The 24,961-nt window shown below is 42.0% G+C and overlaps 1 protein-coding gene across 4 annotated transcripts in view; it reads left to right on the top strand.

Annotated features, from left to right (window-relative positions):
- Nucleotides 1-22,139, top strand: part of cry-dash (cryptochrome DASH) — a 43,815-nt gene extending 21,676 nt beyond the window's left edge. The window contains exons 12-15 of one of the 4 annotated variants that reach the window (XM_061921265.1): nt 9,992-10,111; nt 10,178-10,354; nt 10,423-10,548; nt 21,770-22,139. In XM_061921265.1, the coding sequence (XP_061777249.1) occupies nt 9,992-10,111; nt 10,178-10,354; nt 10,423-10,524 (399 nt within the window). In that variant the 3' untranslated portion in view covers nt 10,525-10,548; nt 21,770-22,139. Of the gene's footprint in view, nt 1-9,991; nt 10,112-10,177; nt 10,355-10,422; nt 11,337-15,957; nt 16,357-18,588; nt 18,821-21,769 lie in introns of those variants that run through there. The other 3 variants (XM_061921266.1, XM_061921264.1, XM_061921263.1) reach the window with 3 other exon arrangements.
- Nucleotides 22,140-24,961: the final 2,822 nt, after the last annotated feature.

Here is a 24,961-nt window from a genome sequence, read left to right as displayed (position 1 = left end):
GAATTACATTATATTTTGTAACATACCAAACTGTGTCATTTCTCTTAATATCTCATTGAAAAAATGATTCAACCCCTTGAAGATCATAACTCTTAAGAACAGAATTTGAATAAGGTCTTTTCAATCAGGTGTTGAAAACACCCGTAGATGTGATTAGAACCATAACGAGCAACAATTAAACTGATTGAAAAAAGACTGTAACGCTCAGCTTCTTGAAGATGGTCAATGGTGTATTTGCAACATGGTGAAGTCCAGGGAGTGGTCCAAGAAGTCAAGAAAGCAGGCAATTTTCTCTTCATAAGAAAGGATATGGATATAAGAAAATAGCAAAGACATTACACATTCCAAGAGACACAGTTGGGAGCATAATTGGCAAGTTTAAAGCTAAAGGCACAGTGGAAACACTACCTGGGCGTGGTAGAAAGAGGATGCTGTGTGAGTACAGTGGTGAAAAAACCCTGGGTAACAGCTGAGGAACTACAACAGGACATTGCAGAGGGGGGAACGCAGGTTTCGTCCCAGACTACGAGATGAAGGCCTCCGTGCCAGAACTCCCAGCCGCACCCCACTTCCGACTACCAGGCACAAGAAAAAATAGACTCAAGTATGCCAAAAATCATCTGGACAAACCCCAAAGGTTTTGGGAAACTGTTCTAGCCGTCTTTTTCTTCAATGTCCCACTCTCCCGTGTGGAGGGGGTCCGGTCCGATCCGGTGGCCATGTACTGCTTGCCTGTGTATCTCTGCGCTGCTGATTCGCCTCCGCTTGGGATGGTTTCCTGCTGGCTCCGCTATGAACGGGACTCTCGCTGCTGTGTCGGATCCGCTTTGGACTGGACTCTCGCGACTGTGTTGGATCCATTATGGATTGAACTTTCACAGTATCTTGTTAGACCCGCTCGACATCCATTGCTTTCCTCCTCTCCAAGGTTTCTCATAGTCATCATTGTCACCGACGTCCCACTGGGTGTGAGTTTTCCTTGCCCTTATGTGGGCCTACCGAGGATGTCGTGGTGGTTTGTGCAGCCCTTTGAGACACTAGTGATTTAGGGCTATATAAGTAAACATTGATTGATTGATTCAATCAATCAATCAATGTTTATTTATATAGCCCCAAATCACAAATGTCTCAAAGGACTGCACAAATCATTACGACTACAACATCCTCGGAAGAACCCACATAAGGGCAAGGAAAACTCACACCCAGTGGGACGTCGGTGACAATGCTGACTATGAGAAACCTTGGAGAGGACCTCAGATGTGGGCAACCCCCCCCCCTCTAGGGGACCGAAAGCAATGGATGTCGAGCGGGTCTAACATGATACTGTGAAAGTTCAATCCATAGTGGCTCCAAGACAGCAGCGAGAGTCCCGTCCACAGGAAACCATCTCAAGCGGATCAGCAGCGTAGAGATGTCCCCAACCGATACAGGCGAGCGGTCCATCCTGGGTCCCGACGAGCGGTCCATCCTGGGTCTCGACTCTGGACAGTCAGTACTTCATCCATGGTCATCGGACCGGACCCCCTCCACAAGGGAGGGGGGGACATAGGAGAAAGAAAAGAAGCAGCAGATCAACTGGTCTAAAAAGGTATATTTAAAGGCTAGAGTATACAGATGAGTTTTAAGATGAGACTTAAATGCTTCTACTGAGGTAGCATCTCGAACTGTTACCGGGAGGGCATTCCAGAGTACTGGAGCCCGAACGGAAAACGCTCTATAGCCCGCAGACTTTTTTTGGGCTTTGGGAATCACTAATAAGCCGGAGTCTTTTGAACGCAGATTTCTTGCCGGGACATATGGTACAATACAATTGATTGATTCTCTGCAGTGATGAGACAAAAGTGGAACTCTTTGGGCCTATGAATCAACGTTATGTCTGGAGGAGAAAAAATTAACCTTACAAAGAGAAGAACACCTGGCCTACTGTTAAGCATGGTGCTCCGGGGCTGTTTCTCTGCCTCAGGTGCCGGGAATCTCCAGCGCGTTCAAGACATTATGAATTCTATTTCCTAGCAGGATATATTAGCTGCAAATGAAGGATGTCATTACTGTTCTACTAAGTACTAAAGATGCATGGAACTTGGGGGTTGAAGAATTTTGTCAATGAGATATTAAGAAAAATGTCCTTTTTGGCTATTTTGTCAAATACAGTGTTACAATTTAAGTTGCATTTGTCTATTTGACACATCTTTATTTGATATGACTATAAACAAAATACAGAATAAATGTCCAACTTGCTAAAACAGCAAAATTGGTGTCACATGTGCACAATATTAGAGTTGTGTTGTTGGCGTCACATGTGCACAATATTAGAGTTGTGTTGTTGGCGTCACATGTGCACAATATTAGAGTTGTGTTGTTGGCGTCACATGTGCACAATATTAGAGTTGTGTTGTTGGCGTCACATGTGCACAATATTAGAGTTGTGTTGTCGGCGTCACATGTGCACAATATTAGAGTTGTGTTGTCGGCGTCACATGTGCACAATATTAGAGTTGTGTTGTCGGCGTCACATGTGCACAATATTAGAGTTGTGTTGTTGGCGTCACATGTGCACAATATTAGAGTTGTGTTGTTGGCGTCACATGTGCACAATACTAGAGTTGTGTTGTTGGCGTCACATGTGCACAATATTAGAGTTGTGTTGTAGGCGTCACATGTGCACAATATTAGAGTTGTGTTGTTGGCGTCACATGTGCACAATATTAGAGTTGTGTTGTTGGCGTCACATGTGCACAATATTAGAGTTGTGTTGTTGGCGTCACATGTGCACAATATTAGAGTTGTGTTGTAGGCGTCACATGTGCACAATATTAGAGTTGTGTTGTTGGCGTCACATGTGCACAATATTAGAGTTGTGTTGTTGGCGTCACATGTGCACAATATTAGAGTTGTGTTGTTGGCGTCACATGTGCACAATATTAGAGTTGTGTTGTTGGCGTCACATGTGCACAATACTAGAGTTGTGTTGTTGGCGTCACATGTGCACAATATTAGAGTTGTGTTGTTGGCGTCACATGTGCACAATATTAGAGTTGTGTTGTTGGCGTCACATGTGCACAATATTAGAGTTGTGTTGTTGGCGTCACATGTGCACAATACTAGAGTTGTGTTGTTGGCGTCACATGTGCACAATATTAGAGTTGTGTTGTAGGCGTCACATGTGCACAATATTAGAGTTGTGTTGTTGGCGTCACATGTGCACAATATTAGAGTTGTGTTGTTGGCGTCACATGTGCACAATATTAGAGTTGTGTTGTTGGCGTCACATGTGCACAATATTAGAGTTGTGTTGTTGGCGTCACATGTGCACAATATTAGAGTTGTGTTGTTGGCGTCACATGTGCACAATACTAGAGTTGTGTTGTTGGCGTCACATGTGCACAATATTAGAGTTGTGGTGTTGGCGTCACATGTGCACAATATTAGAGTTGTGTTGTTGGTGTCACATGTGCACAATATTAGAGTTGTGTTGTTGGCGTCACATGTGCACAATACTAGAGTTGTGTTGTTGGCGTCACATGTGCACAATATTAGAGTTGTGTTGTTGGCGTCACATGTGCACAATATTAGAGTTGTGTTGTTGGCGTCACATGTGCACAATATTAGAGTTGTGTTGTTGGCGTCACATGTGCACAATACTAGAGTTGTGTTGTCGGCGTCACATGTGCACAATATTAGAGTTGTGTTGTCGGCGTCACCTGTGCACAATATTAGAGTTGTGTTGTCGGCGTCACCTGTGCACAATATTAGAGTTGTGTTGTCGGTGTCACATGTGCACAATATTAGAGTTGTGTTGTCGGTGTCACATGTGCACAATATTAGAGTTGTGTTGTTGGCGTCACATGTGCACAATATTAGAGTTGTGTTGTTGGCGTCACATGTGCACAATATTAGAGTTGTGTTGTTGGCGTCACATGTGCACAATATTAGAGTTGTGTTGTTGGCGTCACATGTGCACAATATTAGAGTTGTGTTGTTGGCGTCACATGTGCACAATATTAGAGTTGTGTTGTTGGCGTCACGTGTGCACAATATTAGAGTTGTGTTGTTGGCGTCACATGTGCACAATATTAGAGTTGTGTTGTTGGCGTCACATGTGCACAATATTAGAGTTGTGTTGTTGGCGTCACATGTGCACAATATTAGAGTTGTGTTGTTGGCGTCACATGTGCACAATATTAGAGTTGTGTTGTTGGCGTCACATGTGCACAATATTAGAGTTGTGTTGTTGGCGTCACGTGTGCACAATATTAGAGTTGTGTTGTTGGCGTCACGTGTGCACAATATTAGAGTTGTGTTGTTGGCGTCACATGTGCACAATATTAGAGTTGTGTTGTTGGCGTCACATGTGCACAATATTAGAGTTGTGTTGTTGGCGTCACGTGTGCACAATATTAGAGTTGTGTTGTTGGCGTCACGTGTGCACAATATTAGAGTTGTGTTGTTGGCGTCACATGTGCACAATATTAGAGTTGTGTTGTTGGCGTCACATGTGCACAATATTAGAGTTGTGTTGTTGGCGTCACATGTGCACAATATTAGAGTTGTGTTGTTGGCGTCACATGTGCACAATATTAGAGTTGTGTTGTTGGCGTCACATGTGCACAATATTAGAGTTGTGTTGTTGGCGTCACATGTGCACAATATTAGAGTTGTGTTGTTGGCGTCACGTGTGCACAATATTAGAGTTGTGTTGTTGGCGTCACATGTGCACAATATTAGAGTTGTGTTGTTGGCGTCACATGTGCACAATATTAGAGTTGTGTTGTTGGCGTCACATGTGCACGATATTAGAGTTGTGTTGTAGGCGTCACATGTGCACAATATTAGAGTTGTGTTGTTGGCGTCACATGTGCACAATATTAGAGTTGTGTTGTTGGCGTCACATGTGCACAATATTAGAGTTGTGTTGTTGGCGTCACATGTGCACAATATTAGAGTTGTGTTGTTGGCGTCACATGTGCACAATATTAGAGTTGTGTTGTTGGCGTCACATGTGCACAATATTAGAGTTGTGTTGTTGGCGTCACATGTGCACAATATTAGAGTTGTGTTGTTGGCGTCACATGTGCACAATATTAGAGTTGTGTTGTAGGCGTCACATGTGCACAATATTAGAGTTGTGTTGTTGGCGTCACATGTGCACAATATTAGAGTTGTGTTGTTGGCGTCACATGTGCACAATATTAGAGTTGTGTTGTTGGCGTCACATGTGCACAATATTAGAGTTGTGTTGTTGGCGTCACATGTGCACAATACTAGAGTTGTGTTGTTGGCGTCACATGTGCACAATATTAGAGTTGTGTTGTTGGCGTCACATGTGCACAATATTAGAGTTGTGTTGTTGGCGTCACATGTGCACAATATTAGAGTTGTGTTGTTGGCGTCACATGTGCACAATACTAGAGTTGTGTTGTTGGCGTCACATGTGCACAATATTAGAGTTGTGTTGTAGGCGTCACATGTGCACAATATTAGAGTTGTGTTGTTGGCGTCACATGTGCACAATATTAGAGTTGTGTTGTTGGCGTCACATGTGCACAATATTAGAGTTGTGTTGTTGGCGTCACATGTGCACAATATTAGAGTTGTGTTGTTGGCGTCACATGTGCACAATATTAGAGTTGTGTTGTTGGCGTCACATGTGCACAATACTAGAGTTGTGTTGTTGGCGTCACATGTGCACAATATTAGAGTTGTGGTGTTGGCGTCACATGTGCACAATATTAGAGTTGTGTTGTTGGTGTCACATGTGCACAATATTAGAGTTGTGTTGTTGGCGTCACATGTGCACAATACTAGAGTTGTGTTGTTGGCGTCACATGTGCACAATATTAGAGTTGTGTTGTTGGCGTCACATGTGCACAATATTAGAGTTGTGTTGTTGGCGTCACATGTGCACAATATTAGAGTTGTGTTGTTGGCGTCACATGTGCACAATACTAGAGTTGTGTTGTCGGCGTCACATGTGCACAATATTAGAGTTGTGTTGTCGGCGTCACCTGTGCACAATATTAGAGTTGTGTTGTCGGCGTCACCTGTGCACAATATTAGAGTTGTGTTGTCGGTGTCACATGTGCACAATATTAGAGTTGTGTTGTCGGTGTCACATGTGCACAATATTAGAGTTGTGTTGTTGGCGTCACATGTGCACAATATTAGAGTTGTGTTGTTGGCGTCACATGTGCACAATATTAGAGTTGTGTTGTTGGCGTCACATGTGCACAATATTAGAGTTGTGTTGTTGGCGTCACATGTGCACAATATTAGAGTTGTGTTGTTGGCGTCACATGTGCACAATATTAGAGTTGTGTTGTTGGCGTCACGTGTGCACAATATTAGAGTTGTGTTGTTGGCGTCACATGTGCACAATATTAGAGTTGTGTTGTTGGCGTCACATGTGCACAATATTAGAGTTGTGTTGTTGGCGTCACATGTGCACAATATTAGAGTTGTGTTGTTGGCGTCACATGTGCACAATATTAGAGTTGTGTTGTTGGCGTCACATGTGCACAATATTAGAGTTGTGTTGTTGGCGTCACGTGTGCACAATATTAGAGTTGTGTTGTTGGCGTCACGTGTGCACAATATTAGAGTTGTGTTGTTGGCGTCACATGTGCACAATATTAGAGTTGTGTTGTTGGCGTCACATGTGCACAATATTAGAGTTGTGTTGTTGGCGTCACGTGTGCACAATATTAGAGTTGTGTTGTTGGCGTCACGTGTGCACAATATTAGAGTTGTGTTGTTGGCGTCACATGTGCACAATATTAGAGTTGTGTTGTTGGCGTCACATGTGCACAATATTAGAGTTGTGTTGTTGGCGTCACATGTGCACAATATTAGAGTTGTGTTGTTGGCGTCACATGTGCACAATATTAGAGTTGTGTTGTTGGCGTCACATGTGCACAATATTAGAGTTGTGTTGTTGGCGTCACATGTGCACAATATTAGAGTTGTGTTGTTGGCGTCACGTGTGCACAATATTAGAGTTGTGTTGTTGGCGTCACATGTGCACAATATTAGAGTTGTGTTGTTGGCGTCACATGTGCACAATATTAGAGTTGTGTTGTTGGCGTCACATGTGCACGATATTAGAGTTGTGTTGTAGGCGTCACATGTGCACAATATTAGAGTTGTGTTGTTGGCGTCACATGTGCACAATATTAGAGTTGTGTTGTTGGCGTCACATGTGCACAATATTAGAGTTGTGTTGTTGGCGTCACATGTGCACAATATTAGAGTTGTGTTGTTGGCGTCACATGTGCACAATATTAGAGTTGTGGTGTTGGCGTCACATGTGCACAATATTAGAGTTGTGTTGTTGGCGTCACATGTGCACAATATTAGAGTTGTGTTGTTGGCGTCACATGTGCACAATATTAGAGTTGTGTTGTTGGCGTCACATGTGCACAATATTAGAGTTGTGTTGTTGGCGTCACATGTGCACAATATTAGAGTTGTGTTGTTGGTGTCACATGTGCATTTTGATCACAACTGTAAAAAGAGAAAACAAATCCTTCTCAACTTTTATTCAAATAAATAGACTGCAAAGACAAGATACTTAATGTTCACAATGGAAAACTTCGTTATTTTTTGCAAATATTAGCTCATTTGCAATTGGATGCCTGCAACATGTTTCAAAAAAGCTGGCACAAGTGGCAAAAAAAGAGTGAGAAAGTTGAGGCAAGCTCATCAAACACTTATTTGGAACATCCCACAGGTGAGCAGGCCTAATTGGGAACAGGCGGGTGCCACGATTGGCTATAAAAGCTGCTTCACAAACAAGGACGGGGCGAGGGTCACCACTTTGTCAACAAATGCATGAGCAAAACAACATTTCCCAACCAGCTATTGCAAGGAATTTAAGGATTTCACCATCCACGCTCGATCCCTCAGGCGGTACCGCGTCAAAAAGCGATATCGGTGTGTAAAGGATATCACCACACGGGCTCAGGAACCCTTCAGAAAACCACTGTCAGTAACTACAGTTGGTCGCTACATCTGTAAGTGCAAGTTAAAACTTTACGATGATCAATCAATCAATCAATCAATGTTTACTTATATAGCCCTAAATCACTACTGTCTCAAAGGGCTGCACAAACCACTACCACATCCTCGGTAGGCCCACATAAGGGCAAGGAAAACTCACACCCAGTGGGACGTCGGTGACAATGCAAAGCAGAAGCCATTTATCAACAACACCCAGAAACGCCCCAGGCTTCACTATGCCTGAGGCCATTTAAGATGGACTGATGCAAAGCGGTAAAGTGTTCTGTGGTCTGATGAGTCCACATCTCAAATTGTCTTTGGAAACTATCAATCAATCAATCAATGTTTACTTATATAGCCCTAAATCCCTAGTGTCTCAAAGGGCTGCACAAACCACTACGACATCCTCGGTAGGCCCACATAAGGGCAAGGAAAACTCACACCCAGTGGGACGTCGGTGACAATGATGACTATGAGAACCTTGGAGAGGAGGAAAGCAATGGATGTCGAGCGGGTCTAACATGATACTGTGAAAGTTCAATCCACAATGGATCCAACACAGTCGCGAGAGTCCGGTCCTAAGCGGATCCAACACAGCAGCGAGAGTCCCGTTCACAGCGGAGCCAGCAGGAAACCATCCCAAGCGGAGGCGGATCAGCAGCGCAGAGATGTCCCCAGCCGATACACAGGCAAGCAGTACATGGCCACCGGATCGGACCGGACCCCCTCCACAAGGGAGAGTAAACTGTGGACGTTGTGTCCTTTGGAACGAAGAGGAAAAGAACCATCTGGATTGTTCTAGGCGCAAAGTTCAAAAGACAGCATCTGTGATGGTATGGGGGTGCATTAGTGCCCAAGGCATGGGTAACTTACACATCTGTGAAGGCACCATTAATGCTGAAAGGTACATACAGGTTTTGGAGCAACATATGTTGTCATCCAAGCAACGTTATCATGGACGCCCCTGCTTATTTCAGCAAGACAAGTGTTTAAACAGCGTGGCTTCGTAAAAAAAAGAGTGCGGGTACTTTCCTGGCCCGCCTGCAGTCCAGACCTGTCTCCCATGTAAAATGTGTGGCGCATTATGAAGCGTAAAATACGACAGCAGAGACTGTTGAAGGACTGAAGCTCTACATAAAACAAGAATGGGAAAGAATTCCACTTTCAAAGCTTCAACAATTAGTTTCCTCAGTTCCCAAACGTTTATTGAGTGTTGTTAAAAGAAAAGGTGATGTAACACAGTGGTGAACATGCCCTTTCCCAACTACTTTGGCACGTGTCGCAGCCATGAAATTCTAAGTTGATTATTACTTGCAAAAAACAACAAAGTTTATGAGTTTGAACATGAAATATCTTGTCTTTGTAGGATATTCAACTGAATATGGGTTGAAAATTATTTGCTAATCATTGTATTCCGTTTGGGCTTCACGGTGGCAGAGGGGTTAGTGCGTCTGCCTCACAATACGAAGGTCCTGCAGTCCTGGGTTCAAATCCAGGCTCGGGATCTTTCTGTGTGGAGTTTGCATGTTCTCCCCGTGACTGCGTGGGTTCCCTCCGGCTTCCTCCCACTTCCAAAGACATGCACCTGGGGATAGGCCCCTCCCACCTCCAAAGACATGCACCTGGGGATAGGCCCCTCCCACCTCCAAAGACATGCACCTGGGGATAGGTTGATTGGCAACACTAAAATTGGCCCTAGTGTGTGAACGTTGTCTGTCTATCTGTGTTGGCCCTGCGATGAGGTGGCGACTTGTCCAGGGTGTACCCCGCCTTCCGCCCGATTGTAGCTGAGATAGGCGCCAGCGCCCCCCGCGACCCCGAAAGGGAATAAGCGGTAGAAAATGGATGGATGGATGTATTCCGTTTATATTTACATCCAACCCAATTTCCCAACTCATATGGAAACGGGGTTTGTAAAATGGCCGTTGTTGGGTCACTTCTCGATGAACACGCCTTGAAACGTGTCGCTAATGTCGTGATCTTGATGCCATTGAAGGTGGACCATGACGTGTGCAGTAACTATGGCAACTGGCTGTACAGCGCGGGCGTAGGAAACGACCCCCGAGAGAACAGGAAGTTCAACATGATCAAACAAGGCCTGGACTACGACCCTAATGTACGTTGTTGTTGTTGTTGTTGTTGTTGTTGTGTCACATGACGCGGGACCTCGGTATTTCCTCAGGGCGACTACGTGCGGCTCTGGGTCCCCGAGCTGCGGAAAATCCCGGGCGCTGACGTCCACACGCCGTGGACCCTCAGCACGGCGGCGCTGGCCTGCGCCGACGTGTCCCTGGGCCGGACGTACCCCTCCCCCGTGGCGGTGGCGCCCGAGTGGAGCCGACACGCCAACAAGAGAGCGGTGAGATCATCGTCGAGGTCATGTGACGCGGAAGGAACGTGTTTATGTAAGTTTGGCTCCTCCTACAGGGCGGCGGCGCGGCGAGAGGCGGCAAAGGTCCCTCGCACACGCCCAGGCAGCATCGGGACCGAGGCGTCGATTTCTATTTCTCCAGGAGCAAAAACCTGTGAGCTCACACGGAAGACGGGCTCGGGGTAATATTTCTGGATATATCTCATTAATAACCAATCTTTGCTCCAATGCTGCCGTTTGTTGGCATATTTAAGTTGAAATCTTCTCCGTTTGGAAACTCTTCTCTTCCGCTGTGCATTTGTTGTCCAGCACCTCTGGTGTTGCCGCGGTAACCTCCTTTTCTTTCGGTACACTATAATCCAGGGGTGTCCAAAGTGCGGCACATTTTAAAAATACGATTGAAAAATGTTTCAAAACGTAAAAAGTGATATAAAGGAGCAAACGGGTGAAATGTAAACAAGAAAATGTTGCAGTGTTGACTCTAATAACACAAAGCTGCCATGCACCCTGTTTCTTCCTTTAAACAAATAATAATGAATCAAAATCAATGTCCATCCATTTTCTACCGCTTATTCCCTTTTGGGGTCGCTGGTGCCTATCTCAGCTACAATCGGGCGGAAGGCGGGGTACACCCTGGACAAGTCGCCACCTCAATTATTGAGCTATTCAAGGCTCCAATTACATCACGTAAAATGTTCCACTTTGAGATATTTTTGGGGGGAAAATGTCGCATTTTTTGTGTTTGCCATATAAAAAACTGAGCTGTTTTTTTTTAAAGAAGGGGCTAAAATGAACAAACAAATCATCCATCCATTTCCTACCGCTTATTCCCTTTCGGGGTCATAAACAACAATAAAACTTAATATTGACGGATATGTCTGCAGTCGATCTCGAGATTATTGTGCTAAAAGTAAACAGTAAAAAAAAAAAAAAGTATGGGCGGTATAGCTCGGTTGGTAGAGCGGCCGTGCCAGCAACTTGAGGGTCGCAGGTTCAATCCCCGCTTCCGCCATCCTAGTCACGTCCGTTGTGTCCTGAGCAAGACACTTCACCCTTGCTCCTGATGGCTGCTGGTTAGCGCCTTGCATGGCAGCTCCCTCCATCAGTGTGTGAATGTGGAAGTAGTGTCAAAGCGCTTTGAGTACCTTGAAGGTAGAAAAGCGCTATACAAGTACAACCCATTTATCATTATTTATTTAAAAATGTTTTAAAAAGCAAAAAGTGATATAAAGGAGCAAACGGGTGAAATGTAACAAGAAAATGTTGCAATGTTGACTCTAATAACACAAAGCTGCCATGCACACTGTTTCTTCCTTTAAACAAATAATAATGAATCAAAATCAATGTCATGAATTATTGAGCTATTCAAGGCTCCAATTACAATTTTTTGGGGGAAAATGTCGCATATTTTGTGTTTGCCATATAAAAAACTGAGCTGTTTTTTTTTTTAAAGAAGGGGCTAAAATGAACAAACAAATCATCCATCCATCCATTTACTACCGCTTATTCCCTTTCGGGGTCATAAACAACAATACAACTTAAAATTGACGGATATATCTGCAGTCGATCTCGAGATTATTGTGCTAAAAATAAACAGTAAAAAAAAAAAAGGTATGGGCGGTATAGCTCGGTTGGTAGAGCGGCCGTGCCAGCAACTTGAGGGTCGCAGGTTCGATCCCCGCTTCCGCCATCCTAGTCACGTCCGTTGTGTCCTGAGCAAGACACTTCACCCTTGCTCCTGATGGCTGCTGGTTAGCGCCTTGCATGGCAGCTCCCTCCATCAGTGTGTGAATGTGGAAGTAGTGTCAAAGCGCTTTGAGTACCTTGAAGGTAGAAAAGCGCTATACAAGTACAACCCATTTATCATTATTTATTTAAAAATGTTTTAAAAAGCAAAAAGTGATATAAAGGAGCAAACGGGTGAAATGTAACAAGAAAATGTTGCAATGTTGACTCTAATAACACAAAGCTGCCATGCACCCTGTTTCTTCCTTTAAACAAATAATAATGAATCAAAATCAATGTCATGAATTATTGAGCTATTCAAGGCTCCAATTACATCACGTAAAATGTTCCACTTTGAGATATTTTTGGGGGAAAATGTCGCATATTTTGTGTTTGCCATATAAAAAACTGAGCTGTTTTTTTTAAAGAAGGGGCTAAAATGAACAAACAAATCATTCATCCATCAATTTTCTACCGCTTATTCCCTTTCGGGGTCATAAACAACAATACAACTTAAAATTGACGGATATGTCTGCAGTCGATCTCGAGATTATTGTGCTAAAAGTAAACAGTAAAAAAAAAAAAGTATGGACGGTATAGCTCGGTTGGTAGAGCGGCCGTGCCAGCAACTTGAGGGTCGCAGGTTCGATCCCCGCTTCCGCCATCCTAGTCACGTCCGTTGTGTCCTGAGCAAGACACTTCACCCTTGCTCCTGATGGCTGCTGGTTAGCGCCTTGCATGGCAGCTCCCTCCATCAGTGTGTGTGAATGGGTAAATGTGGAAGTAGTGTCAAAGCGCTTTGAGTACCTTGAAGGTAGAAAAGCGCTATACAAGTACAACCCATTTATCATTATTTATTTAAAAATGTTTTAAAACGTAAAAAGTGATATAAAGGAGCAAACGGGTGAAATGTAACAAGAAAATGTTGCAATGTTGACTCTAATAACACAAAGCTGCCATGCACCCTGTTTCTTTCTTTAAACAAATAGTCCATCCATCGATTTTCTACCGCTTATTCCCTTTTGGGGTCGCTGGCGCCTATCTCAGCTACAATCGGGCATAAGGCGGGGTACACCCTGGACAAGTCGCCACCTCAATTATTGAGCTATTCAAGGCTCCAATTACATCACGTAAAATGTCCCACTTTGAGATATTTTTGGGGGGGAAAATGTTGCATATTTAGTGTTTGCCATATAAAAAACTGAGCTGTTTTTTTTTAAAGAAGGGGCTAAAATGAACAAACAAATCATAAACAACAATAAAAGTTAAAATTGACGGATATGTCTGCAGTCGATCTCGAGATTATTGTGCTAAAAGTAAACAGTAAAAAAAAAAAGCATGGGCGGCATAGCTCGGTTGGTAGAGCGGCCGTGCCAGCAACTTGAGGGTCGCAGGTTCGATCCCCGCTTCCGCCATCCTAGTCACTGCCGTTGTGTCCTTGGGCAAGACACTTTACCCACCTGCTCCCAGTGCCACCCACACTGCTTTAAATGTAACTTAGATATTGGGTGTCACTATGTAAAGCGCTTTGAGTCACTAGAGAAAAGCGCTATATAAATATAATTCCCTTCACTTAACACTTTAATAAGTAGGACACTTTTGGATTCCCAATTATTTTAGTGTGATTTGTTTTGAAGTGGCATTGCTCAAAAAATAATAATGAATCAAAATCCAACATTAAGGCTCCAAATTATTATATAATCTCAAATATTCCACCTAAAAAAAGTTATTGGGTGAAAACATTGCATATTTTTGTGTTTTTTCCATTTTTTTTCCCCTAATGTTGATCTAGAGCAGGGGTGTCAAACTCAAATACAGAGTGGGCCAAAATTTAAAACGGCCAAGGTTGAACAAATTAACCTTTTAATAGGGATCCGAACAAGTTTTGCATTAAATATTGAACAAGCAAGGCTTAAATAACTTTAGTGACATGCAAAATCCAGTTTCAAATAATAATAATATAAATTAAAAGAATACCAACGGCATATCAAATAAAATAAAAATAAAAATGTTATGTCTTTTTTTCTATTTGGAATCTTCTAAGGTAAATATCAATTTTTTTTCCACAGGCTAATAATACATTTGAATAATGAATGAACCAAATATTCAAGTCTTGAAGTAGCAAGAGAAAATGCATGAATAAAACGTTAATTATTGGTCAGTTTGCTGGAAGTTTCCCGGAAGAGTTAGTGCTGCAAGGGGATTCTGGGTATTTGTTCTGTTGTTACGGTGCGGATGTTCACCCGAAATGTCATTCTTGTTTGGTGTGGGTTCACAGTGTGGCGCATATTTGTAACAGTGCTAAAGTTGTTTACACGGCCACACTCAGTGTGACCTGTATGGCTGTTGACCAAGTATGCCTTGCATTCACTTGTGCCTGTGTGTAAAAGCCACAAATGTTATGTGACACGCTGTTATTATGGAGGAAAAGCGGACGTGACGACAGGTTGTAGAGAACGCTGAAGGCAGTGCCTGAAATGCACTCACCCAATATAGTTGTCCAGGTGGAAATCGGTGGAAATTCGGGAGAATGGTTGCTCCGGGAGATTTTCGGGTGGGGCTCTGAACTTCGGGGGTCTACCGGGAAAATTAGGAGGGTTGGCAAGTATGAGTATTAGCGGTGAATGTGGCACCGATGCTGTATAACAGCGGCTGGCCAGCTCTAATGCTAAATTGATATTGCCTCAAGGGCCAAATTAAATTACACGGCAGGCCAGAGTTTGACACCCATGATCCATCCATCCATCCATCCATCTTCTTCCGCTTATCCAAGGTCGGGTCGCGGGGGCAGCAGCCTAAGCAGGGAAGCCCAGACTTCCCTCTCCCCAGCCACTTCGTCTAGCTCTTCCCGGGGGATCCCGAGGCGTTCCCAGGCCAGCCGGGAGACATAGTCTTCCCAACGTGTCCTGGGTCTTCCCCGTGGCGTCCTACCGGTTGGACGTGCCCTAAACACCTCCCTAGGGAGGCGTTCGGGTGGCATCCTGACCAGATGCCCGAACCACCTCATCTGGCTCCTCTCCATGTGGAGCAGCAGCGGCTTTACTTTGAGTTCCTCCCGGATGGCAGAGCTTCTCACCCTATCTCTAAGGGAGAGACCCAAACTCATTTGGGCCGCTTGTACCCGTGATCTTATCCTTTCGGTCATGACCCAAAGCTCATGACCATAGGTGAGGATGGGAACGTAGATCGACCGGTAAATTGAGAGCTTTGCCTTCCGGCTCAGCTCCTTCTTCACCACAACAGATCGGTACAATGTCCGCATTACTGAAGACGCCGCAGTCGATCTCCCGATCCACTCTTCCCCCACTCGTGAACAAGACTCCTAGGTACTTGAACTCCTCCACTTGGGGCAGGGTCTCCTCCCCAACCCGGAGATGGCACTCCACCCTTTTCCGGGAGAGAACCATGGACTCGGATTTGGAGGTGCTGATTCTCATTCCGGTCGCTTCACACTCGGCTGCGAACCGATCCAGCGAGAGCTGAAGATCCCGGCCAGATGAAGCCAACAGGACCACATCATCTGCAAAAAACAGAGACCTAATCCCGCGGCCACCAAACCGGTACCCCTCAATCAATGCCTTGACTGCGCCTAGAAATTCTGTCCATAAAAGTTATGAACAGAATCCATGATCTAGAGATTTAAAACTTGAATAATGACTTGTCCAGGGTGTACACCGCCTTCCGCCCGATTGTAGCTGAGATAGGCGCCAGCGCCCCCCGTGACCCCAAAAGGGAATAAGCGGTAGAAAATGCATGGATGGATAATAATGAAAATAATAATACTGAATAATGACCCATTTTAATATATTTTTTGACCAAAACCCCTTTGGGGTCCCCGGGATCATAACTTTGCTTTGATTTTTCAGTGTGCGGCCCTCAATGGAAAAAGTTTGGACACCCCTGCAATACGTGGATCATGTGCTGTGCAAAAGGGGGACATTTTGCGTGAAGGGATAGGTCTTTACTGTCGTTGCACAACGGAACTTTGTTTGCAGCACAAACCCGTTCAAGACGAGACAAACAAACACGGGTGTCAAACGTTTGCTAAGTATAAAAATGATCCAAAATATCTGAGTGCAAGAAACTGTTGTTCTAAATGTGTCCATTAGATGTCGCAATAGCAATTATTTGTATCTTTGTAGACCAGGGGTCAGCAACCTTTTTGAAAGCAAGAGCTACTTCTTGGGTACTGATTAATGCAAAGGGCTACCAGTGTGATACACACTTAAATAAATAGCCAATTTGCTCAATTTACCTTTAATAAATGGGTCATTCCGCCGTACATTTTTTTTCCTTTTACGGAAGGTTTTTTTGTAGAGAATAAATGATGAAAAAAAAACTTGATTGAACGGTTTAAAAGAGGACAAAACATGAAAAAAATTAAAATTTAATTTTGAAACAGAGTTTATCTTCAATTTCGACTCTTTAAAATTCAAAATTCAACCGAAAAAAAGAAGCGAAAAACTAGCTAATTGGAATCGTTTTGAAAAAATTAAAAAAAGAATTTATGGAACATCATTAGTAATTTTTCCTGATTAAAATTCCTTTTAGAATTTTGATGACATGTTTTAAATAGGTTAAAATCCAATCTGCACTTTGTTAGAATATATAACAAATTAGACCAAGATATATTTCTAACAAAGACAAATCATTATTTCTTCTAGATTTTCCAGAACAGAAATTTGAAAAGAAATTCAAAAGACTTTGAAATAAGATTTAAATTTGATTCTAAAGATTTTCTAGATTTGCCAGAATATTTATTTATTTATTTTAATCATAATAAGTTTGAAGAAATAATTCACAAATATTCTTCGTCGAAAAAAACAGAAACTAAAATGAAGAATTAAATTAAAATGTATTTATTATTCTTTACAATAAAGAAAAATTAATTTACTTGAACATTGATTTAAATTGTCAGGAAAGAAGAGGAAGGAATTTAAAAGGTAAAAAGGTATATGTGTTTAAAAAACCTAACCATTTTTAAGGTTGTATTTTTTCTCTAAAATTATCTTTCTGAATGTTATAAGAAGCAAAGTAAAAAATAAATGAATTTATTCAAACAAGTGAAGACCAAGTCTTTAAAATATTTTCTCGGATTTTCAAATTCTATTTGAGTTTTGTCTCTCTTAGAATTAAAAATGTCGAACAAAGCCAGACCAGCTTGCTAGTAAATAAATACCATTTCAAAAATAGAGGCAGCTCACTGGTAAGTGCTGCTATTTGAGCTATTTTTAGAACAGGCCAGCGGGCGACTCATCTGGTCCTCACGGGCGACCCGCGTTGGTGACCCCTGTTGTAGATGATGCTACATATGTAAAAAAACAAAATAAAATTAAAGCTGCAAGCAGCGTTGGTCGGGCCCGCCTTTGGCTGCTGCCGCCGAGACTCAAGCCCTGGTCTTAGTCAGACCTACATAGAAGTTTTTTATTCATGTCTCTACGACATTCCTAACAGAAGTTACAAGCAGTTTTGTCTGTTTTTTCTTAGGGGGCGCTAGAGCGCACTTTTGATTTTTGGGGTTTGTTTTTTTATTAGTTGGCAATTTTCGCCAGTCCTAATGTGTGTGTAAAATTTGGTGAGTTTTGAAGCATGTTAAGGGGGTGAAATTACAGATAGTTTTTTCTGGATGTTGTTGATAAATGGCTTTCGCTTTGCATAGCAGTGCTTTAACTTGCACCTTGAAGCATTTTTAGGGGGTAAAATTACAGCTCAAAGAGGCAAAAATTAAATTTTTTAGGAAAATTTGCGCAGGTTTTTTTGATGGCGCGTAAAATCCAAACCGGAGCAGTAATCAAAACTCTTTCGATAACTTTTAAGTAAAAGGGTTCAAACTCTCTTGTGTGCGAGTTTGAAGCTGAAACAACAAACACGCTCATAGGAGATAACGTTTGAAAAAGGTGCCGGGTGTTTACAAAACTTTTATTTTGAAGGGGTAATTTTTAACTTCCTGTTGATTTTTGCTGAAGGATGTTGATCATTAAAATGTAGGTCTAAGTGAGACCTACATGGAGGTTTTTGTTTCATGTCTTTCTGACATTCCTACGGGAAGTTACAAGCAGTTTTGTCTTAGTTTTCTTCCTAGGAGCATTTTTTTCTGTGTTTTATTCAAAAATTGCGCTAGGGGCCATGCGGGCCCTAATAAACCACAAGTTAGGCACCAGTCGAGGAAATTGAGCAATTTCCCACCTCAACTTGGGGGGAGGGGTGTATAATGAAGCCCGGAAGGGTTAGGGATGCATGGGATTCTGGGTATTTGTTTCGTTGTGTTTGTGTTGTGATACAGTGCGGATGTTCTCCACGAAATGTGTTTGTCATTCTTCTTTGGTGTGGGTTCACAGTGTTGCGCATATTAGTAAGAGTGTTGAAGTTGTTTATATCACAACCCTCAGTGTGACCTGTATGGCTGTTGAGAGCGGTAATGTTGTTGTCATCACGGCACGCCCTCAACATTGTTGTCCGGATGGAAATCTGAGAATATTATCCTCGGATGATTTCAGGGAGAGGCATTGAAATCCTGAATCCTCCCGGAAAAGTGGGGGGGTTGGCAAGTATGCAGCTGAGCCACATCAGAGTGATCAAAGAGCCGCGGGTTGCCAACCAATGGTATGGCACATTTAAACCACAAAAATGTTTCCGAACTGCTGCACAACAATATTAAAAACAATCAATCAATCAATGTTTACTTATATAGCCCTAAATCACTAGTGTCTCAAAGGGCTGCACAAACCACTACGACATCCTCGGTAGGCCCACATAAGGGCAAGGAAAACTCACACCCAGTGGGACGTCGGTGACAATGATGACTATGAGAACCTTGGAGAGGACGAAAACAATGGATGTTGAGCGGGTCTAACATGATACTGTGAAAGTTCAATCCATAATGGATCCAACACAGTCGCGAGAGTCCAGTCCAAAGCGGATCCAACACAGCAGCGAGAGTCCAGTCCAAAGCGGAGCCACCAGGAAACCATCCCAAGCGGAGGCGGATCAGCGGCGCAGAGATGTCCCCAGCCGATACACAGGAAAGCAGTACCGGATCGGACCGGACCCCCTCCACAAGGGAGAGTGGGACATAGGAGAAAAAGAAAAGAAACGGCAGATCAACTGGTCTAAAAAGGGAGTCTATTTAAAGGCTAGAGTATACAAATGAGTTTTAAGGTGAGACTTAAATGCTTCTACTGAGGTAGCATCTCGAACTGTTACCGGGAGGGCATTCCAGAGTACTGGAGCCCGAACGGAAAACGCTCTATAGCCCGCAGACTTTTTTTGGGCTTTGGGAATCACTAATAAGCCGGAGTCTTTTGAACGCAGATTTCTTGCCGGGACATATGGTACAATACAATCGGCAAGATAGGATGGAGCTAGACCGTGTAGTATTTTATACGTAAGTAGTAAAACCTTAAAGTTTCAGTTTATTTTCAGTCTAACAAAAACATATTCAAACATAGATCACGATTCAAAAATGAATAACATGACTGAAACAGGCAGAAGCAAAAAAGCTTATATGCCCAACATAACATGTTTTACATTCAATTAAGTTACCTTTTCTAATAATTTTGTAATACAAAAAGAAATATAGTCACTCTGCATTTACATTTAAGTTGCCCTTTAACAAATAATACAAAAATATGTACTTACACACATGCACTTTTTTGTAAATAGATAAACATACATACCTTCTAAATACAACATTTAACCAAACAAACATACATTTCTAGTTCACATAACTTTTTAAAATACATTGTGACATGTTCTTTTTGAAATTAATACTAAGTCACTCATTTTTATTTCTTTAGCAACAGAATTCCACAAATTAACACCGAGAACAGATAAACATCTACGTTTAACAACTAATCTTGCTTTTGGTAAAATAAACTTAGATTCATCTCTTAGATTGTATTTGCTGGTCTGTAGAGAGAAGTATTTTTGAATTCCTTCTGGAAGAGTATTTATTTTTGCTTTGAACATTATCTGTGTTATTTTATAATAAACAATATCTTGAAATTTCATAAGTTTTGGGTATGGTCATAATATCCTGCTTTGTTTATTAGCCGTACAGCTTTTTTTTTGCAGCAAAACAATATCATTAATTATGGTTTTAAAAGTGGTTCCCCAGAGTTCTACACAGTATGTCATGTATGGAAGTATCAAAGTATAATAAATTGTTAACAAAGTATTATAATTAAGTAATTCTTTAGTTTTATACAAAACACCAAGTGTTTTTGATATTTTTGTTTTTATATCATTTACATGTCTCCATGATAATTTATAATCAATTATAACTCCCAAAAACTTAGTATCAAAGACACGCTCAATTTTATCTCCATTTATTTTAATATTTACTTCATTAGATACCTCAGTTTTGGTACCAAATATCATACATTTAGTTTTAGCAATATTAAGTGATAATTTTGATAAGTCACATCTTAAGTGCACAGGAAGCCAGTGCAGGTGAGCCAGTATAGGTGTATATATAGGTATATATGTATATACAGTATAGGTGTATATATAGGTATATATGTATATAAGTATATACAGTATAGGTGTATATATAGGTATATATGTATATAAGTATATACAGTATAGGTGTATATATAGGTATATATGTATATAAGTATATACAGTATAGGTGTATATATAGGTATATATGTATATAAGTATATACAGTATAGGCGTAATATGATCAAACTTTCTTGTTCTTGTCAAAAGTCTAGCAGCCGCATTTTGTACCAACTGTAATCTTTTAATGCTAGACATGGGGAGACCCCAAAATAATAGGTTACAGTAATCGAGACGAGGCGTAACAAACGCATGGATAATGATCTCAGCGTCTTTAGTGGACAAAATGGAGTGAATTTTAGCGATATTACGGAGATGAAAGAAGGCCGTTTTAGTAACGCTTTTAATGTGTGACTCAAAGGAGAGAGTTGGGTGGAAGATAATACCCAGATTCTTTACCGAGTCGCCTTGTTTAATTGTTTGGTTGTCAAATGTTAGAGTTGTATTATTAAATAGAGGTCGGTGTCTAGCAGGACCAATTTTCAAATATTATCCTTAGCTCCACCAATGACTGAATAAAAAAGAAAAAATAAATATAAAAATAAATATGCCTAAAAACGATATTTTAAGTTGAATTACCAATGATTGTCACACACACACACTAGGTGTGGTCAAAGTTGTCCTCTGCATTTGACCCATCACCCTTGATCATCCCCTGGGAGGTGAGGGGAGCAGTGAGCAGCAGCAGTGGCCGCACCCGGGAATCATTTTTGGTGATTTAACCCCCAAATCCAACCCTTGATGCTGAGTGCCAAGCAGGGAGTTAACGGATCCCATTTTCATAGTCTTGGGTACGACTCGGCCGGGGTTTGAACTCCGAACCTACCGATCTCAGGGCGGACACTTTAACCACTAGGCCACTGAGGAGGTCATAGGCAGGGGTGCGTGCGTGCGTGCGTGCGTGCGTGCGTGCGTGCGTGCGTGCGTGCGTGCGTGCGTGCGTGCGTGCGTATCATACTTGCCAACCCTCCCCGAATTTCCCGGGAGACTACCGGATTTCTGTGCCTCTCCCGAGACGACCATTCTCCCGAATTTCTCCCAATTTCCAGCCAGACAACAAAGCGCAGACCTGCGTGAGGACAGCCTTTCGTTACGTCCGCTTTTCCTCCATATAAACAGCATGGTGGCCCAGTCACGTGAACACATCTACGACTTTTGGAGAGTGCACACCTGCACACACAACAAGAAGGAGACGAAGCAGAAGAAGGAAGAAGAGACAGTCATGGCGACGACGGGTGAGAAGAAAAAGTACGCTGGCAAGTCATCAGAGAGGATGTTGAGCATGGTTAGAAAGATAGTGACAGAGAACAGAACGAGGACGGACGATTCAACCCTAGACTCACTCCTGCCCTGCGAATTAAATGTCACAGATGCTGCCCATACCTATGCTCCTTGAAAGGCTGAGCTACTGGCTGCAAAGTATTGCACTTTCAACCACAACGAGTAGGAGTAGAGGAGTGTTATGTGTGTGTTTCTGTGTAAATAAATGAACACTGAAATTCAAGTATATATATATATATATACAGTGGGGAAAAAGTATTTAGTCAGCCACCGTTTGTGCAAGTTCTCCCACTTAAAATGATGACAGAGGTCTGTAATTTTCATCATAGGTACACTTCAACTGTGAGAGACAGAATGTGAAAAAAGAATCCAGGAATTCACATTGTAGGAATTTTAAAGAATTTATTTGTAAATTACGGTGGAAAAGAAGTATTTGGTCAAGCATTCAAAGCTCTCACTGATGGAAGGAGGTTTTGGCTCAAAATCTCACGATACATGGCCCCATTCATTCTTTCCTTAACACGGATCAATCGTCCTGTCCCCTTAGCAGAAAAACACCCCCAAAGCATGAGGTTTCCACCCCCATGCTTCACAGTAGGTATGGTGTTCTTGGGATGCTACTCAGTATTTTTCTTCCTCCAAACACGACCAGTTGAGTTTATACCAAAAAGTTCTATTTGGGTTTCATCTGACCACATGACATCCTCCCAATCCTCTGCTGTATCATCCATGTGCTCCCTGGCAAACTTCAGACGGGCCTGGACATGCACTGGCTTAAGCAGGGGACACGTCTGGCACTGCAGGATTTAAGTCCCTGTCGGCGTAGTGTGTTACTGATGGTAACCTTTGTTACTTAGGTCCCAGCTCTCTGCAGGTCATTCACCAGGTCCCACCGTGTGGTTCTGGGATTTTTGCTCACCGTTCTCATGATCCTTTTGACCCCACGGGATGAGATCTTGCGTGGAGCCCCAGATCGAGGGAGATTATCAGTGGTCTTGTATGTCTTCCATTTTCTGATAATTGTTCCCACAGTTGATTTTTTCACACCAAGCTGCTTGCCTATTGTAGATTCACTCTTCCCAGTCTGGTGCAGGTCTACAATTATTTTCCTGGTGTCCTTCGACAGCTCTTTGGTCTTGGCCATAGTGGAGTTTGGAGTCTGACTGTTTGAGGCTGTGGACAGGTGTCTTTTTTTGTACAGATAACAAGTTCAAACAAGTTCCATTAATACAGGTAACGAAGGGAGGACAGAAGAGCTTCTTAAAGAAGAAGTTACAGGTCTGTGAGAGCCAGAGATCTTCCTTGTTTGAAGTGACCAAATACTTATTTTCCAACATAATTTACAAATAAATTCTTTAAAATTCCTACAATGCGAATTCCTGGATTTTTTTTTCCACATTCTGTCTCTCACAGTTGAAGTGTACCTATGATGAAAATTAAAGACCTCTGTCATCATTTTAAGTGGGAGAACTTGCAAAATCGGTGGCTGACTAAATACTTTTTTCCCCCCCACTGTATATACTGTATATATATATATATATATATATATATACACACACACACACACAAATATGAATTTCAGTGAATTCTACCCCCCAATCTCCCGAATTCGAAGGTCTCAAGGTTGGCAAGTATGCTGTGTATGTGTGTATATATATATATATATATATATATATATATATATATACATATATACACACACACACACACATATATGTATATACCGTATTTTCTTGAATTGCCGCTGAACATATAGTATGTGCCTGCTTAGTATTAGCGCCGGGTCAAACTCGTGACGTCACGAGTGACATTTCCACTTTCGTCATTTTCAAAATGGAGGAGGCTGATTTCAATACCGGTAATTTGAAATCGCATTAAGGGAAGAAGATTAAGAGCTATTCAGTAGGATTTAAGGTCCAAGCTTACATCACACTCAAATTTTTACTGCATGCCTTTGGTAAGTGCTGGAGTGAGAAGAGGTTTTAAAAATAATTAGCGCATGCTTACTTTTACCGCATGCCTTTCGTAAGCGCAAAGAGGTTTTAAATTAATTCGCCCTCGCGACAATTCAGGGAAATACGGCATATATATATATATATATATATATGTGTGTATATATGTATATATATATATATACAGTATATATATATATATATATATATATATATATATATATATTTTAGGGCTGGGCAAATTAATGCGTTAATTACAAGTTAACTCATCAATCTATTAACGCCGACAATTATTTTATCGCACATTGGCGTATGTTGTATACATGCTTTTATTTTGTTAACGCCTTTTCTTAACAAGATGGCGTGGAGGGGCTCTTGGTAAAGATGGATCATTTGGCAAAAATACCGGACAATTCTGCAAATTTCCTGGCTGTCTTACAGCGTGGTCACTCCGGGATCACTTACGACCGCCAGACAATTCTGGATGTGGATAGATCGGGCCGTTTTGGACTGAATGAGACCGGCTAGCTAGCAGGGGAATACTTTGCCGGCTACATCCAGCGGTCTGTGAAGCAGTGGAGTATATGTGTTGTCTGTCTATTTATGAATAATGCAGACCAGGACTGTTGGCTGAGTTCTTAACGTTTACTTTCAGAGCGTGCATATCACAACATACAAGACACAACCTATACCGGGCTACCGCGCATGCTCGTCCCTCCTGTTGCATGCTGGGTAGGGTAGTTTTTTTTTTCCCTGGCTCATAACATCACAATATAGTACCATGTATATGTGTTCAGTTTATCAAAGCACCAAGCAAACAATCGGAAAATTCCCATCATATCAATTCCTAGATATGGTCATAATTATTTGAAGTGCACTACGCAGAATAAACACAACATTATTAATATTGCTACTACGGATAATTTGATCAAAAATTCCCTAAAACAGCCCACTACCTATAATATAGGTGTTTTAAACATAATAAAAAAAAATGTTTCTGCTGTTACCTCAGAAATTGCATGTTCAGATGTTATGATTGTGGCTCAGAGATTTGTATGTAGATTATATTTATTTTCCA

The sequence above is a fragment of the Nerophis ophidion genome, linkage group LG15, assembly GCF_033978795.1.
Source record: "Nerophis ophidion isolate RoL-2023_Sa linkage group LG15, RoL_Noph_v1.0, whole genome shotgun sequence".
Taxonomy (NCBI): Eukaryota; Metazoa; Chordata; class Actinopteri; order Syngnathiformes; family Syngnathidae; genus Nerophis; species Nerophis ophidion.
The sequence above is the reverse complement of the archived record's forward strand: the minus strand, read 5'-3'. Positions and strand labels throughout refer to the sequence as shown.